The 18,016-nt window shown below is 47.6% G+C and overlaps 1 protein-coding gene across 4 annotated transcripts in view; it reads right to left on the reverse strand.

Annotated features, from left to right (window-relative positions):
- The window catches only part of ADGRE2 (adhesion G protein-coupled receptor E2), a 28,830-nt gene extending 11,231 nt beyond the window's left edge, over positions 1-17,599 (reverse strand). The window contains exons 1-13 of one of the 4 annotated variants that reach the window (XM_032465424.1): positions 17,519-17,599; positions 14,702-14,755; positions 14,271-14,393; positions 13,596-13,751; positions 10,723-10,854; positions 9,991-10,137; positions 9,404-9,550; positions 9,273-9,316; positions 9,070-9,147; positions 8,450-8,627; positions 2,511-2,618; positions 2,100-2,320; positions 1,736-1,915 (exon numbers count right to left, since the gene is read on the reverse strand). In XM_032465424.1, the coding sequence (XP_032321315.1) occupies positions 1,736-1,915; positions 2,100-2,320; positions 2,511-2,618; positions 8,450-8,627; positions 9,070-9,147; positions 9,273-9,316; positions 9,404-9,550; positions 9,991-10,137; positions 10,723-10,854; positions 13,596-13,751; positions 14,271-14,393; positions 14,702-14,755; positions 17,519-17,549 (1,599 nt within the window). In that variant the 5' untranslated portion in view covers positions 17,550-17,599. The remainder of the gene's footprint in view (positions 1-1,735; positions 1,916-2,099; positions 2,321-2,510; positions 2,619-8,449; positions 8,628-9,069; positions 9,148-9,272; positions 9,317-9,403; positions 9,551-9,990; positions 10,138-10,722; positions 10,855-13,595; positions 13,752-14,270; positions 14,394-14,701; positions 14,756-17,518) is intronic. The other 3 variants (XM_032465425.1, XM_032465426.1, XM_032465427.1) reach the window with 3 other exon arrangements.
- Between the last annotated feature and the right edge of the window lie 417 nt (positions 17,600-18,016).

Below are 18,016 nucleotides of genomic sequence, written 5' to 3' on the forward strand. Positions count from 1 at the left end.
ATGTGAACAAATTGTTTCCAGACATAGAAATACTAATGGCTCTTAAATAAAAATGTTCATTTCCACTCATAATAAGAAAAACACAAAAGTTTTCCTGGATATATTGACCTATCAGATGAGTAAAGATCCAGAAATTGGGTAATACCTTGCAGTGAGGGTGTGAGGGATCACACACTTTCATATAATGCTGGAGCGTTCAGAGATGCAGCCTCTATAAGTTGGGAAATAGAAATATCTACCAACACATAATTCTGATTTTGACCCAGTATACACCCTAACTGAATGCTGAAATACGAGAATAATGAATTATATGTAAGTCCTTGCAACGTTATTCATATTAGCAAATGATCAGAAACAAAACGCCCACTATGGGGAGACTTGATGTGTAATTTATGGCTTATTCACGTGAGAGAAGGCAATGTGGCCATAAAAATGATGGAAGAATATCTTTGTGGATAAAAATAGAATGATCTCTCACACATAGTAAATAAATAACCCAAAATGTACAGCAGTGAAAAATGACACTGCATGAGGGAAAAAAGCAGGGAAGGGGATCAAGGACAAATGCATGCATTTGTTTACAGATATAAAATACCCATAGAAAAATGTAGAGGAAACTGACATTGGTTGCCTGAAGCAAAAAGAAATGGCATCTGGGGTTAGGGGTAAAATGGAGAATTATCAATGTTTCCTATATTATTCTGTTTGAATTGAAAAACACAAATATTTAAACTTTTCAATCAATATAAAACAGTGTAGAAATAAAACTATTAACACTGTGTTATCTAGTGACTTAGCAGGAGGAAACATGGCCTTGGGGGAATTGTTCAAACTCCTGGGGGCTCCTATGATCCAGCCATTTGGCTAGGATCCTTCTCATGCTGACTTTCATGTGGGTGCTCAGAGTAAGTATCTGTTAGCCAAGGCACCTGGATGAATCTCTGGTTTTGATGATCCAGAGAAAATAACCAGCTCACGTGACCAGGGGAGGAAGCAAAGATGGCTCCCGACCCACCTGGACTCACTGGCTCCCCCCGCCCGCTCTGACCTCTGGCATCACTGAATCTTCCATTCTGCAGAACCCCAAGCACCCATGTCCTGAAGGCCCCTATGGTAAGCAGAATTCTAATTTGGCAACCCTATCCCTACCCCAGCTTCTTCCAGACTTTCAAACAAATGCCAGTCTAGGTGCTGCTGTGAAGAGATTTTGCTCATGGCTTTCAAGACCCCCATCACTTGACTTTAAGTGAGGGAGTTTATCTTAGGTGGCCTGACCGAATCAGGTGAGCCCTTAAAAGATCTGAGCTATTCTTGTAGAAAAAGATTCAAAGTTTGAGAGAGTTTTGATGAAAGGGAGCTTCTCCTGCTGGTCTCCAACAGGAAGGGTGATACATTTTGAGAGGGCCCAGGAGAGGGCCACGTGAGAAGGAATGCAGGCAGCCCCTAGGAGCTGAGCCTGGTCCCCTGCTGTCTGACTACAAGAAAAAGAGATCTCAAACCTACCACCGCAAGGAACTGAATTCTGCCAAAAATCAGGGAGCTTAAAGGAGGACCCCAAGCCTCTGATGAAAGACTTGTAAAACCCTGAACAAACAACCTATCTACAGCATGCCTGTTTCTTGACTTGAAGAAACTGTGAGATAATAAATTTGGGGGCTATTTTTTAGCTGCTACATGTGCAGGAATACGTTACATGGCAGTAGACATTGAAGGCAGCCCCTTTGACGGCTCTCACCTGCACTTCGTAGTGGACCATGAGGACGGCAAAGGCACTGAGGTGGGTGCATTGGCAGGTGGTGCTATTGTCTCTGGTGCCCACCGTCCTGCAGCCTTTGGTGGCCCAATGACCATTTCCATTCTGGCCATGCTCCCAGAAGACACAGAACACTTCCTGCCTTGGCCCAGGGATCACTGACTATAGGAACAGGAAGTAGGTGTGAGCTGGTAGATCTGATGCTCAGAAATGCTGACCCAAAGCTGGCTCATGGATGGTCCCCTTGGGATATGATGCAGCCATGGGAGAGCCCCCCTGAAGCCCAAGGCTGTGTGTAGTACTCAGTCCTCTCCCACACCCACAGCTCCATCCCACCAGGACTCACATGTTGGAAGACAAAGGTGACTGGGGAGCTGAGGTTCTGGGTGTTCTTGTTGCTGATAAAGGCGGAGATGACATCTGACAACAGGATGGGGTGGATTTCCTGCAGCAAATCCTTGTGTGCCTCATGCAGAACTGCCTGTTTCTCTGTATCCAGGACGAGGGGGGCCTCAGCCAGCAACTTGCCCATCCCTGGAGTGGAGATAAGTCCCACCACCACAGGACCTGCAGGACGAGGGTATGGTTGACACACTGCAATACCCAACAGGACTCCCTCTTCTTCAGATGGACTCTTTCCTTTTGACCCACCATATCCCACACTTCGCTTTAAACTTCAGTTCTTTATTTGTCACGTCTTTGGGAATCTTGTCCCACTGTGAAGTCTCAGTGACCTTCTCCCTATCTCAGCCATTACCTGAGTCACCAGATTCGTGCACTGTATCCCAGGTCAGCATCATCTTTGTCTGATTCTGAATCAAGGTGATATTCCTGTCTCCTTGGTCCTGCACCTCCAGGGACAGTGCTGTGAGTTGTGGGAGTTAGATTAGTAACTGTGACTGTAGCTGTTGCAGTCATGATACCACTATAGTGCCATTTTATAGAACATCTGTTTAATCATATTGTGACCATTATTGAAATAGCTCCCTCAATAATTTTATTCAGATAATTTTAAATGATGATATAATGACAGTTAAAGCTGATTCAATCACAATATTACAAGCTTATTTAGCAAGAGTGAAAATAGAATATTATTAAAAGTAGCTAAAATGATAAGGTGTGTCATAGTGCTTAAGGCTTCTGTCACTGTTGGTAATAACCATATAGTATGTTATAGTACAAATAATGCCATTATTTTATATAAATTATAATATCACACATAATATTTGGTATACATAATAATGGTACATATATATGTATGAAACCAAGCAGGACCCTGCGGCCACCCCCCCACCACAAAGTACAAAGCCCCTCCATGTCCTCTGCCTCTTGTCTGTAGAACAGCTGAAGTTTCCCAAGCCTCCCTGAGCCACAGAAGAGCCCGGGCAGTCAACGGGCAAGAGAGTCTCAGAATCTTTCAGTATCTGGTGCACATTCCTGAGTTGTTTTGTTGCAGCAAAGTGTGTTACAGCTGAGTGTTACAGCTCAGTTGTGACAGCAACCAGGATCTGGGCGAGAGACCAAGCAGCACTGAGAGTTGGAGAACTCAGGTTTATTACACCAGCGGGCCCAGAGGAGTTAACACTCTAAGCTCTGGACCCCATCTGTAGGTTTACGCAGCCTTTTATAGGCTACCAGTCTAGACTTTGCAACATTTTGCAACATCATATGCAAATAAGGTATAACAAAAGTGACTAGTTAGGAACAAGCTTTGTAGAAATGAACCAGTCAGGAGTGAGGGAAATGGACCAATCACAAGTGAGGGAAATGGACCAATGAGGAGTTAGCTCAAGGAACCAACAGAATCTTAGGAGTAAGTTCCACTTTCCTAGAAGCAAGCCGTTTTAGAGTTTAAAAAGTGAGGCAATGCCGTTGGGCCAGGGAACCAAATGGTGCTGGCAGAACGGTGGTGGCCCTGCCTGGGGGTCCTGCTGTCTTTTTCATGGGGCTTCCCACCTCAGTTTTACAGACACTATCACTGCCACCAGAGGGGAAGAGATAACTGCACGATGGCCAGACTGCAGCCATGACGTAAACTGCTCCATCTATGGCTAGTACAATTCCAAGAACTGGCCTCAAGAGATTGGGATTAACATAATTTCTCATAATAATCTATATCTTTGTGAGCATCAAAATAATTGTAGCTTGCTCTGCCTGTCTGTGTAAGGGGGTAACTAAAATTTTCAGCTAACAGATTCTACAGACCCATGTCGACATCTTCCACTCGAAGATATATGGTGCCCTATGTCAGCATGAAGATGTTACAGAAGATGACCTTCGCCTCTAACCTTATAGAATGGAATGATGTCTAACAGTAGGGATTTGTAAGCAGCAATTTTTCCCCTTTCCTGTTTGCCTATTTCTGTTCCACTTAAACCTTAATTATAAAAATGAGATCACTAGATAACATTTAACCTAACTCCTGAATCACACTCTACTGAATGCACACAGTATCTTGCCTAGCTTGTTGATTCTTTCCCTGGATTAAAAGAAGTAGGAATGAAGAATTAAGCAGCTAAGGAATGACTAGCTCTCTGCACCCAGGATCCCCCTTAGCAATCCTGCAGGCAGACCACATGGACAAGACAACATCTGAAGGAAAGTACTGAGGAGTCAGCCAGCCTGCACACAATGGGAACTGATGCAGAACTTGACCTGCTGCCTTAATGATTCACTGAGAACCTTTCCCCTTTTCCACTTTTCCCCTTTAAAAACGATCATGGCTGAGCAGAATCTTGGGAGTTGGTTTTGGGGATACAAGTCTGACTTCTCCCCAGATTGCTGGCCTTCTGATTGAAGCAAACTGTCCTTTCTACCAACACTTGCCTCTAGAGTATTGGCTTTCGAGCAGAGAGCATCGAGACCTGAGTTGGGTAACATGTATACTGTCTGAATTTACAAAGAATTATCAGAAACTATGAGCAAATTAGGTAACTGTAGTGTAAGCCCTGGCTGTTTGCTTGCTCGTTTGTTTTGTAATGCTAGTGCTTGACTTAAGCTTTGTTTGCCCAGGCAGCCATGTCAAGGAGGCACCCACTTCAAAGACAATAAACACATTGCCAGCCAGGGGGCTGAAGGGCCAGGCCACTTCTTCCTACTGAAACTCCTTACTTTTAGAGATCTTCGTTGATTTCAGTAACTGACCATTTATGCTACTTGTTTCTATCTCTTCCCACACTTCAACATTTTTCATTGATTTATAATCATTTCACAATGTTGTGTCAAATCCCAGTGCAACTTCCCACACTTTAAATTCCGGATCTTATGTTTTAAATTCACCAACAAAGGGTAAGCCCAAATCCTAGGTCCCCACCAACCACTTCAGTAAAAGCAGAACCCCAAGCCTATGTGCTCTCGCTCTCTCTTTCTCTTTGTGACTTCACTGTGTGGCCCCAAGTGAACTGAGTAATTTCCCAGGTCTTATAAGTAATAAAACTTTATTTTCTTCAAAGTTTCCTGATAGTTATTGCTGAAGGGCATCTTAATCACAATAAGAAGTGTAATTGAGAAAGAGCCTATGGGGCCTTCCCAGGACACCCCTTCCCGCCATGTCATCTGTTTTAGTTCCTCTCTGAAGTACTTAGACAACAGTATCTGATGCACATTTCCTGTGTTGTTTTGCAGATGCTAGAACCCCCAGCAAATTGAGGAAGTTAGGTACCTGATGACTAAGCTCACAGTAGCCCTCAGACCTACTGGGGAGTGAGAATTGATATGACAATCACCCTGCTACCTCACCATCAGCCCGTCAGAGAATTGTGCAAGAGCTGGTAACATACCCTGAGAATTCCCTCCCTCACTTTGCCTTTAAAAAATGCCTTCCTGGAGCCCACTGGGCAGTTCAGGTGTTTTGAGCACTACCTGCCCTGAACTCCTTGTCTGGCATCTTATAATAAACACTACACTTTCCTTTACCACAAGCTGATGTCAGTAGACTGGCTTTACTAGGGGAGGGGAAGCAGACCCACGTTTGGTTCAGTAACAGAAACGCAAGGGCCAGTCCTGCCACAACACTGGTTGTTGATAGGCTGAGGCCAGCACAAAATAACCTAGATGAAATAGACAAATTACCACAGACACACACACTACAAAAGTAACTGAAGAAGAAGTAGAAAGTCTGAAGAGATCTATAACTAGTAAGAAGATTGAATGAGAAATCAAAACTTCCCAACATGAAAAGCCCAGATCAGAATTCTACCAACCATTTAAGGAAGAATTGACACAAATTCTTCTGTAAACTCTTTCAAAAAATAGAACAGGAAGAAACACTTCCTAAATAGTTCTATGAGGCCACTGTTAACCGGAAAACAAAACCAGAGAAACACATCAAAAGAAAACAAAACAATAGACCAACATTCTTGTGAACATAGACGCAAAGATCTTCAGCAAAATATTAAGAACAAATGTATCCAAGGAGGCTCAAGACTTCTACACAGAAAACTACAAGAGATTGTTGAAAGAAAGTTAAAACCCTAAAATAATGGAAAGACATCCTATGTTTATGGATGGGAAGATAATGTTTTTAAGATGGCAATATTCCCCAAAGTGATATACAGATTCAATGCAATACTAACGATATTCCAACAGCATTATATTAGTTTTTGCATAAATGGAAAGGTTCACCTTAAAATTCATATGGCATTGTAAACGCCCAAATACTCAATCTTGAAAATGAAAAAGATAGATGGAGTATTCACCTTCCTGATTTCAAAATTTTCTACTAACCTACAGTATTCAAAATAGTATGGTAATGGCATAAAGATAGATATATAGACCAACAAAATAGAATTGAGAGCCCAGAAATACACCCATACGTCTATGGTCAATTGATTTTTAACAAGGGGTGCCAAGACCCCTCAACAGGCAAAGAATAGTTTCTTCCATAAATGATGCTCAGACATCTGGCTATCCACACAGGGAAAAAAAGGAAGTTGGACCCCTACCTCACACAGTACACAAAAATTACCTCAAAATGGGTCAAAGATCTACATTTAAAAGCTAAAACTAGAACAGTTAGGAGAAAACATAGAGGTAAATCTTCGTGGTCTTTGATTTGGAAGTGGATTCTTAGATGTGACCAAAAAAAGCAATAAAAGAAACAACAGATAATATGGACTTCATCAAAATGGAAACATCCGTTCACTAAAGTGAAAAGACTATGAAGAAAGTGAGAAGGCAATCTATATCATGGGAGAACATGTTTGCAAGTCACATATCTCACGGGGTCTACTGTTAGAATATGCAAGAAACCCTTACAGCCCAACAACCAAATGCCAAATAACAGAGTTTAAAAATAGGCAAAGGATCTGAGAAGGCATCTCACCAAAAAAGATACACAAATGTTTAACAATGACCCGAAAAGATGTTAAGCACCTTTAGTCACTAGGGAACCGCAGATGAAACCACAATAAGATATCACCTGACATATACTAGAACAGCTATAATGAAAACAAAACAAAATGGAAGTAACGAGTGTTGCTGAGGATGAGAAGATGGGAACCCTTGTACATCGCTGCTGAGGATGAAAAATGGAAAAATAGCCACTTTGGGAAACTAATTTTGTAGCTTCTCAAAAAGTTGATCATGGAACTACCATATCACTCAGCAATTCCACTCCCAGGTATGTACCCCCCAAGAACTGAAACCAGTTATTCAAACCAATACCTGTACACCAGTATTCATAGTAGCACTATTCACAACAGTCAACAGGTGGCAACAACCTACATGTCCATCAGGGGATGAATGGATACTCATACACAGTGGATTATTACTCAGCCATAGGAAGGAGTGAAATACTGATACGTGCTACGACATGAAATACCCTCGAAAACATGCTAAGTGAAAGAAACTAGACCACCAGGTCCCATATTGTATGATTCTATTTAAACAAGATATCCAGAATGGCAAATTCATAGAGATGAAACAGATAAAGGTTGCGAGGGGCTACAGGAAAGGTGCAGAGCACACTTTTGGGATGATGAATATATTTTAGAAACAGAGGTGAGGATTGTACAAATCTGTGAATGTATTAAATGCCATCGAATTTTATATGCTGGTTAAAATGGTGAATTTCTATTAACATGAAATTTACCTCAATAAGACAAATCATGCTTCAATACCAAGTAACACTAAATTAATGTTCTTCCAAGTTTAATAATTTGCTTTCTTTTGGAGCTGTTTATAATTTATTTTAAATTCTTTATTATTTCATCTGCTGATACTTTATTTTACAATGAAAATGCGTATTACTTACAGTTTTTTCATTTCTTTTTAAACTTTTTTCTCTCTTTTTTCACTGAACTATAATTGACCTAGAATATTACATTATTCTGTGTAAAACATACATTATTCTGTGTAAAACATAAAACATTCAAATGTACAACACAATGAATGATTCAATATTATTATACATTACAAATTGATCATGACAAGTCTAGTTACTATCTGTCTCCACACAATATTGTTAACTATATTGCCTGTGCTGTACATTACATCCCTTTGACCTATTTATTTTGTAACTGGAAGTCTGTACCTCTTAATCCACTTCACATATTTTGCCCTTAACTTTTTATTTTAATTTGTTTATGAGATTAACACTAAGATGCCAGCATGATCACTTGGCTCTAGTGGGATTGGAAGGGGAATGAGGCAGGGGAGGGACAGAGCAGGAGCCTGGGGGCAGTCCCAGGTACTTACCTGGACCTGTAGGTGAACTGAAGGTCAGTGGCCCATTGGGCAGGGATTTGCTCAGCCCTCTCAGGACATCCTCCAGGCCAAAGAGTAGGTTAGTGGCCACAAAGTGCTGCTCTGATCGGGGTAGGGTTTCTAGATCCCTAGGGGTCTCCAGCAGATCACCCACCTCCTGGATGAGGTCCTGGGAGGGGAAAGGCAGGGACAGAGAGCCAGTAGCCCATGCACCAGAGACGCTGCATGAAGACATTACCCACTCAGCCACAGAAAACAGAGCCAAGAGACTGTTTGGGTAATACAGGTGGTAGCAGGTGGGATTCCCTGGGTGGTCTTTGCCCCTGGAATCCAGCCACTCAGAGTTCAACCCTGTTCATCAATGTCAAGGATGACATAAACCAGGAATATATGCAGGAATAGCAAGAGGAAAGGGCATTAGTCAGTGCAAGATGATGTCTAACAGTGAGTACAAGTTCCTGCTTCTCCGCTCTTCCCACCCACCCTGGGAGAGGCGGGTCCTCGGAGCAGTGCGCCATTGGGTTGGGATCTGTCTCCTCACTGACCAAAGCTTCCCCAGGCCTCTATGCCTCAAGGCGTTCCACCTTGCCTCGCCTGGGTCCTGCCCTTACCTGAATAGTGTTCTGCACAGAGGCTGGACTGAAGTTTTCACTCAGATCCTGAAGTCTTTTAAAGAAGTGGGAGAGCCTCTGGGGAGAAGGAACACGAGGGAGTCAGAGGGCCTCAGATGTGGGTGGGAGGGCTTGGGAGAAATGCGGGATGGGAGAGGGTGCGGAAGAACTTCCTGCCTCCAGGTCCCGCTGGGGCCCCTCACCTGGCTCTTGATTCCAGGGGGTGCGGTCCAGGTGGCGAAGATCTCTGCAGGGGAGAGGACAGCGGTTCATTGGGTGTGAGAGCATCTGTGTTTGTTGCGGGAGGGGTCTCGGGTCAGGTGAGGACAGGTACCTTCACAGACGGTGGTCACTCGCTTATCCTGGAATCCGGGTTTGGGCAACCAGCCTCGGCGGCAGCGGCACGTGTATGAACCCACCGTGTTGCTGCAGACGGTGGAGCTGTGGCACCGATGCTGCCCGGAGCTGCACTCGTCCACATCTGGGAACACGAAGAAGGGGGTCAGGCTCTGTCCCAGCCCCGATGAGGTCCCTCTGCTCTCTGTGCCCCACCTCCCTTTTCCCATATGAGCGTCCCCTCAGCGCTGAGGAGGGGATGGCACCTGTGACCGCACATCACTGAGTGGTGGACACAGTTCTGACACACAGCAGGGGAGCCCCGTACAGGGTTGTGAAACTATTGAGATTTCTTCAACCCAGTTAGTAATTAGCTGCTGCCTGGGTTTCCCGGGAGCCTTCCCCTTGGTACCCCGGCTTCTTTCCCAGGACCCCCCAGATCTTTTTACATTAAGCCTCAAAAGAATGCCTGGCACAGCAGGGCCCCCCCAGCGTGCATTCTGCTTGGTTTGTGTGGGGCCGCTGAACGTGTGATCGGATGTTTTGAGTGTGGGTCTCCAGGAGTGTAGCATCTGGGCTCTGAACCTTCGCAGATGGTGTTGTTTGGGCCGTTGGGGGACCCGGGAAGCGGCTTCCAGCCGGGGCGGCAGCGGCACTCATATCTGCCCACGTAGTTGAGGCAGTGGGTGGAGTTGTGGCATGGGTTTCTTCCCAAAGCACATTCATTCACATCTGAGGACAAAGCCAGAGGGTCAGGCGTCCCCTCCACTTCTCACTGTACCCGATTCTCACTGCCTGGCACCAAGGACCCCATCGTGACTGCATGTGCCATCACCTGGTGACCTTCAACTTCACCTTCCAAGCACCTTATGGTGACCTCCCTGCAAGATGGGTGTGGGTCCCCAGTTCATAGGCGGTAAAACCAGGAAGGAAACTGAGTCAGGGGCTGGACTTCCTGACCAAGGACTCTTGACTGCCCTGTCCTGGAACAGGAGGTTGACAGCTTCTGGGAGGTTCCCCTTCTAGGAACAGGAATTGACAGCTTCCTTTGTTCAAATGTGACAGATGAGGAAGGGCTGAGGTCTACGGGGTGCTGACAAGGGCTCCACAAGGGAACCCCAGGCCCAGAAGGCTCTGCCGTCTCCATGGCCTACAGCGGGAGCTTTCAGGGAGGCGAATCCTTGGGCAGGGCCTGGGCAGGGCCTTGGCATTGCAGGAACCTGGGGGTCTCCTTCTCCCTCCTCCTTGGGCTCCAGGAACTGCCTCGGCTCCTTTCCCAGCTCCAGTCCGGCCTCAGAGTCTTCCCGGGGCCTCTACCTTTGCACGGCTCCGGGCCCTCTGGGTTGAGCTCCAAGCCAGGCGGGCACTGGCAGGTGTAGTTGCCCTCGGTGTTGATGCAGATGCTGCGGCCTTTACAGATTCGGGGTTTCCACTGACATTCGTCCACGTCTGCAACGGGAAGGAGAGGGTGATGGATGCCTGCGGCTGCAGACGGCCTTCCAGGGCCGGGGGTCCACCATGTTTCCTGGCATGGAAGCATCTGGAAGGCCCCACTCTCTCTTCCCCAGCGGGCAAGTGCCTTTTCTAATTCACATGCAGACATCCTATGGGCGAGCATGGTGGCCCACACAGTTGTCCCGATGTGACCAGAAGTGGCCCAAGTCCTCCCCATCTGCCAACTCTACCAACTCTGGCTCCCTCAGCCTCCCTGGGCAGCTCCCAGCTGGAGGGGGAACATCACAGCTGCCTGTGTCCCAGCCTGAGGACTCCGAGAGAGGCCTGGGTGGGCCTTCCTGGGAACTGAGTGCAGAGGAAATGCTGTGGTCCTTTGTCCTGACTCCCCCAGGGCGGGTGCTGCCAGCTGAGCTCTCCTCGCAATCCTGGTGACCCTGGCGGGACAGTGCTCTTCCATCCACGCTAACTCTGAGGCTCCAGCTCCATGGAGGTGGGCCAAGACCCACCCCTGAGCCAGGCCCCTCAAGGACGAGGCTTTTGTGCAGTGACACAGAAAATGAGGATGATGCCAGAGAGGCCAGGGCCACCCGGACAGTGGGCCCCAGGCCGTGCTGCACAGTACGGCTGATGTCCATCCAGGCAGCCTTGGGCTGTGAAGGTGCCTTTTTCTGATTCCCATGAAGTCATCCATCCCCTGAACTGGCAGGAAGCAGTAAGAGTCCACATCTGAGCAAGGCTGGCGGGGGCGAGGGCTGGGTGGCTGGAGCAGGGAGCAGGTGCTGATGGACAAGGGGTGGCAGGCGTTTCTGCCATCTTGGCCCTTGGCCTCCCACAAGGCACATGGACCTGTGGGCCCTGCCGAGTGGGGCTTAGCCTCCATCTTCCATCCCCAAGTGGTTTGTGTCATCATGGGGCCTGGGGTGATCGTCTCAGGGTCCCAGGGTCCACCATGGCTTGGGGGGGTCTGAGAGGGCTCCCGTGGGGGCAGGTCTCATCCCAGCAGTCACTGACAATGGTGAAGAGGACAGATACGGTTCTGGAACACACGGTGCTGTGAGCTTGTTCAGTATCTTGAATGCTATCCTCTCTTTTGCTTTATGCACGTAAGATGCCAAGTGGGCAGGGGGGATGTTCCAAACATTTGGAAGTGACCCTCTGAAGAAGGTTCTGAGCCGTGGGCCAAGGTTCAGAGATGGTCGGGAGACTAGATAGGTGCACAGGACAGCCCGCTGATTCCTGGAGAAAGTGGGGCGAGGAGCTGAGGGAGCAGCTGGGGTCTCCAGCCTGTAGCAGACCCCACCCCCCAGTCAGAATATGGGTGGATGCATCCTCCGGTGCCATAAGGGCTGGAATGCCGAGGTGGGGGTGCACAGACAGTACAGCTGAGCCCGTCACAGAACTAGGTCTTTAGGTGGCAGATCTTGATCCAAACTGGCAAGCTGCTCTCTCCCTGTGACCCACCTCACTTGTTCATCCACGTCTCTGCAGGGGCTCACAACAGGGGTGGGTGGCATCCCTAGTCCAGACACACTGAGTGGGATCCATGACCATCATATGCTGTTGTGCAGGTTGCTCACTGCACAAGGGGCAAGTCGGGTTGAAAACCAACTCACTCTCCATTCCCCAAACACATGGTGTTCACCTGGAGAGGAGGGATCTTTTCCCAATTCACAGGAAGGCTCTGGCCAGGCCCATGTTTCAAGACAACATCCACCCACAGAGGCACCTATGGACCAGCGGTGCCGCCACACAGATGCAGGTCCCCTCTTCCCTCCCACCAGGGGGGCTCTGCTGCCCTCCCTCTGCAGGGCAGGAGGGAAGGGGCTGGGACCAAGGTCATGGGCTCTTCTCTCTGCAGCAGGGTGAGACTGAGGACCCTCCTCACAGTCCTCTGGACCCTGGCCTTACCCTCCTCCTCACCTCCCACTTTAGCTCTCCTCTCCTCCCAGGCTGCAGGTTTCTGCTCTAACCCCCTCTCTGGATGAGCTGTGGCCCCCATCTGCCCACTGCTGGCTTCATCTGCCCTTCTGGATGCCTGAAGCCCCTTCCCCTACCCGCCTGCTCCCCCTGGAAAGGGGGCAAAGCCTGATGATGTGTGGAGGCCAGACAACTCCTGTGTCCCTCCTCAGGGGTTGGACCAGGACAGCTGCCCTCTGAGCACCCGCCCTGGGGCACAGCCCGCAGGAATGCCCACCCTGGAGAAGGTGCGTTAGATCATAATGGTTATAAGTTAAAAACCCAGCAGCCACCACTGTTTTGTGCTTTATGATATTATATACTTTCCCAGCAATTCTATAAGGTAAGCACCATTGTCACCACCTTTTTACAGATAGGTAGACTGAGGCACAGAGAGGTGAAGTAACTTGTCCAAGATCAAACAGTTAACAAAAGGCAAAGCTACTTTTGTTTTTATATGTAAAACTTAGGGACTCTTTAAAAAGAAAACATAAAATCCTAATGATATTACCACACCTAGCATGTTATCAGTGACTTCTGAATAAGTATCCTGGCCAGTGTCTCACACACAGAAGTCAGGATTTGGGCCCTTGGCTCGCGCCACCCTGCCTCTCTGTGCAGGTGGGACAGGCACAGGTACACCTGTCCCAGCTCAGACCTGGGCGCTACACCTGTAACTAACCTAGGCCCTGCCTCTCAGATGCTGCAGGAATGACTCTGCATTTGGGCGACCCCAGACCTCATGGATGGAGAGGTGGAAGACACAGGGTCATTCTTACCTTGACACATGTTCTCGCTCTCATTCCTGAATGTTGGTGCCCCAGAAACAAGCGCGTATCCTGGGATGCACATGCAGTAGTAGCTCCCTTCTGTGTTCTTGCAGTCTGCCGATTGTCCACAGGACACTGTCAAGGGTGGTCCGCACTCATTGATGTCTGGAACACAACAGGGCAAAGGGTCACCTTCCAAAGGCATGAGTTCCCTCAAGGCAGAGATCCCCATCCCCTACGTGACTCCTCAGCATTGGGCCTGATGCTTAATCAGTGTCTTTTTGGAAAGAATTAGACTCCCAGGCAAAACTGCAGAGGCTGGGCTGCACCTGGAGCAAGCCATTCCTGAAGCTGTGAAATCTGCTCTTCTTGGCCCTCTGGAGTTGGACACAGTGAGAAGTGCTGAAGTCAGGGGTGGTGGAAGCTCTGAACCCCCCTCCCCAGTCCTGCAAGGACAAACTGAGGCACAGACTGCTGGAGACTCAGCTCCTCTCTCCCCAGGGAGCCATGCTTATTCACCTCTTATCTCTCCACTTTCATAATTTTCCTTCCTCCTTTTCTGTCCTTGATGACAATTCTGAGGACAAAGGCTGAGGCCCCCAACCAACACCCATGTCCCTCACAGTCACTGCGTTGTACCCCACAAGCTCTGCAGGTCTGTCCACCACCCCCGAGCCTCTGTACCATCACAACTCTCCAAGAGGCTGGTGAAGATCTCTGAACCAGATGAAGAACTGAATCCCGGAAGGCAGCGACAGGAGGTACCGTCGACACATGAGGAGTTCGGAGGGCACCACCGAGCACAGGCTGTGGGGGCAGATGTGGGGAAGGGGACCATGGTCAGAAGGCCCAGGGAATGAAGTAAACCAGCTGCCAGCTGGGGGCCCAAGAGCAGAGGAAGGGAGGGAGGGGAGAGATGACTGTCATTAAAAGAGGAAAAGCTCAGAAAACCCTGGGCATTTGAGGGAAGAAACAGCTTCTGTTATTTCCAGCAAACCATTTCTAAACCTCACTTGCAAAATAAGCCTCCTTTCCCCCCTTGTTGGTGAGAGAACCCTGCCCCTGGCATGCAGTCTCCATCTTCCATCACAAACGGGGCCAGCTGGCAGACGCACCTGTAGAGTTCTGGGCTGCGGGTCCCAGTGGCAACAGCAGCAGCACCAAGAGTCCTGGGGCAGAAAGACAGAGAGATGGCGAAGACAGGAACGTGAGCTCCAGTTTCAGCCCCTTTCTGCATGGCCCCTGACTCCTAGGGAGGTAGCTCTGGTCCTGCAGCCCACCGCCTTCCAGCAGCATCCCCAGGTTTCCTGCACTTCTCACAGAATCCAGGACTCCACCTTTCCCTTCCATCTCCCAGGACTCCCCAAGGAATCAGTCACTGACGGGCACAGCCCTCTTGCAACCTCGGGTGCTACACATAAGGGGACAGAATGTACACAGACAGATGATGACAGGGACACAGCTTAGGAACTCCAGCCTTTCCCCGTGGAGAGAATAAATCTTAAAGGAGAAAGTCCTCAGACTCGTGTGCTTTGCCCATCCTCAGGTTCATTGCTCTCTGGCAATGGCAGAAATCTGCTTTGAGGATTTCTCTCCAGGATCACCCCTCCTGTTTAAGGTACACGTTTCAGGGCATACAAGAAAAGCATGGGTATTGGAGTCTGACAGCCCAAAGTCTGAGCCCCAGCTCCCAGTGATGTCAGCAGGGCGTGGAGCCCTGGAACAAAAGACAGGGAGCTGCGGACAGGTGAGGTGTGAGAACTAAGGCACCTACAGGAAGAGCCACCATCCCCTGGTCAAGTGGCCTCTCCAGGCACAGCGCACATGGCTTCTGTGGTTCCTTCCAAATGAGCCCCTGGCCCTCCTATAGTGCACTGAGGGCACAGACCTTCACCTTGGTCTCCAGGTCCGGTCCTGAGAAATGAGTCAGTGATAGCAATAGGCTTTGTGGGATGAAGCCACTGTGGGCGTAAAGGGATGAAATCTACCCTCCAGGCAATGACCAGTCCACCTATTAGGGTCTGTCATCCCACCCATGTGAGCTGATGAACCCTGTGAAAATCTTGTCAGATCTGTGTGACTTTACAAGATCTTCCTTCTCAGGCAAAGGCAAAAACGAATTCCTCTCCCAGGCTGTACCACCATTTCAATACTGTGTGAGGCGACAGAGGGTCCTGGTGGAGAACTTGTAGCCAGGCACACCCAAGTCTGCATCCAAACTTCCACCTGGTGGCCGTGCGGCTTTGGGAACGCCACCAAGCCCTTGGACTACAATTTCCGCCAATGCAAATGAGGAAATCATAGTAGTATGAGCTTTGTCATGGTTGTAGATGAGTGAAGAATAAGAAGGGGTCAGCACAGTGCCTGGCACACAGGAAACAGACAGCAGCGTGTCTGCTAAAGGGAAAGAAAGAGTAAAAGAAGAAAATAAAGAGCAAGGTTTCTCTCCTGTTCCTGCAGTACCTTCCTGTTACCTGAGACACACCTGTGTCTGGGTCAGACTCCAGGGTCAGGCAGAATGACATGCTCACCTTGGCTCTCTCAGGGCTCAGAGTCCCAGATGTCTCCTCCTCCCTCTTTGCCCTTGAAGTGTTCCTTTCCTCTTAGAGCTCTGTCCAGCGGTAGAGAGAGCCGGGCTCCAGGGCCAGACTGCCTGAGTCCAAAACCCAGCTTGGAGCAGCCCCTGGGGGAAGTTGTTCAGGCATCCCATCTCTCAGATGCCCCATCAAGGATACCCACTTCCATTTTCTAAAGTGTGGCACCCAAAGCAGGATCAAATGAGTCCCATGCGTATGAACAAAATCATTTAGTCTTCTGAGTATATAAGATATGCGCAAACCTACAAGTGTGAACATCCTGGAGAAACTAACTTAGCTCTCCAACTGCCTACAGCATTTCATACTCAGACCCTCCAAACTATGCCCAGCTTTAGAAAAATCACATTTCACAAGTTAGATGATAAGAAATGTGGCTATTCTCATAAAAGCAAGGAAACAAATTACAACCAATGAGAAGAACATACAAGGAACACCTAACCCACTAGGTAACCGGTATTATCCTAAGCATTGAAGGAAATAAAGACTAATCGGAATTAAGCGGACCTCACTGACACTGGTTTTCACTAAGACACTGTTAATTCCAAATCGTTCCATGACCTATACAAAGCCTAAGAGCAAAAAACAGTGCTTTTCTTAGTGCATCAGAATTTTTTGACAATCTGGCTATGAACTCTTTAAAAAACGAATAATATGGTTAGGGTGATAATTAATTTTATGTATCAATTTGGCTAGGCCACAGTATCCATATATTTGGTCAAATACTAGTCTACATGTTGCTGTGAAGGTGTTTAGATGAGTTAACATCTAAGTCAGTAGACTTTAAATAAAGCACATTACACTCCATAATTTGGGTGGGCCTCACTCAATCAGTTGAAGACCTTAAAGGGAAAAAATTGACTTCCTCCAAAGAAGAGAAAATTTTGCTTCCGGTGGCCCTTGGACTTGCGATGCAACATCAAGTCATCCCTGGGTTTCCAGCCTGTCTGCCTGCCTTACATATTTCAGACTTTCTAACCTCCACAATCTCATGAACCAGCTCCTTAAATAAATCCCTTTCTCTCCCTCCATCTATACATCCTATTGGTTCTTTTCTCTAGAGAACCTGGACTAACACAGGTGGTAAAAATGAGAAATCTGTTAAGTCCCCCAGTTTCCCTAGGAATAAGTTTCACCAACTTTCTTTTTGACAACTTAATACAACAGAGTTAATGCCCTTCTTAAAATTTCTCCCCTACTCTCCCTTACAGAGATAGTGGGAAAACCAGAAATACAGCAAGAGCCAGAAGTGAAGCAAAAAACAGAGGAAATTCCCGACTGGATAAATGGTTCCCGATAGCTTTACTTGTTTACCACCACTGTTACAATTCTACCGACCTGGCAGCAAACCTAGATACCGATTTCTCATGGTGCAGAGAGCAGCAAGGCCAGCCACTGAAGACGTCTGATCTTGATCTACGTGTGTTGAGAAAGGGTTCTGGTTTTCAGTATGACTTGTGCCTTAAATTAGCTGGCAGGAAACAGGTTGGTCTGGGTTCTTTCTTCCCTAATCTGCGTGAGGATTACTTCTCTGAAACTTCTAACTTTAAGTTGTTGCTTAGCATTACTAGCATCTGTACTGAAAGCCTCCTAGAGAGGGGTTTTTATGTCTTTTTGTTATAGAAAGTCCTCCTACATCAAACATGAAGAATCCGTCTACTGGGCTGTTTGCCCCTGTGAGGACCTTGGTTCATGAACAGACTCTCGTACTATTAACAGGCTTCTTTCTTTTTAAGTTTTTATTTTGAAATAAACATAGATCTAGAGGAAGTTGCAAAACAATACCAAGAGGTCCTGCATAACTTTCACCCATTTTTCCACAAAGGTTACTTTTTC

The sequence above is a fragment of the Camelus ferus genome, chromosome 22 (genome assembly GCF_009834535.1).
Source record: "Camelus ferus isolate YT-003-E chromosome 22, BCGSAC_Cfer_1.0, whole genome shotgun sequence".
Classification (NCBI taxonomy): Eukaryota; Metazoa; Chordata; class Mammalia; order Artiodactyla; family Camelidae; genus Camelus; species Camelus ferus.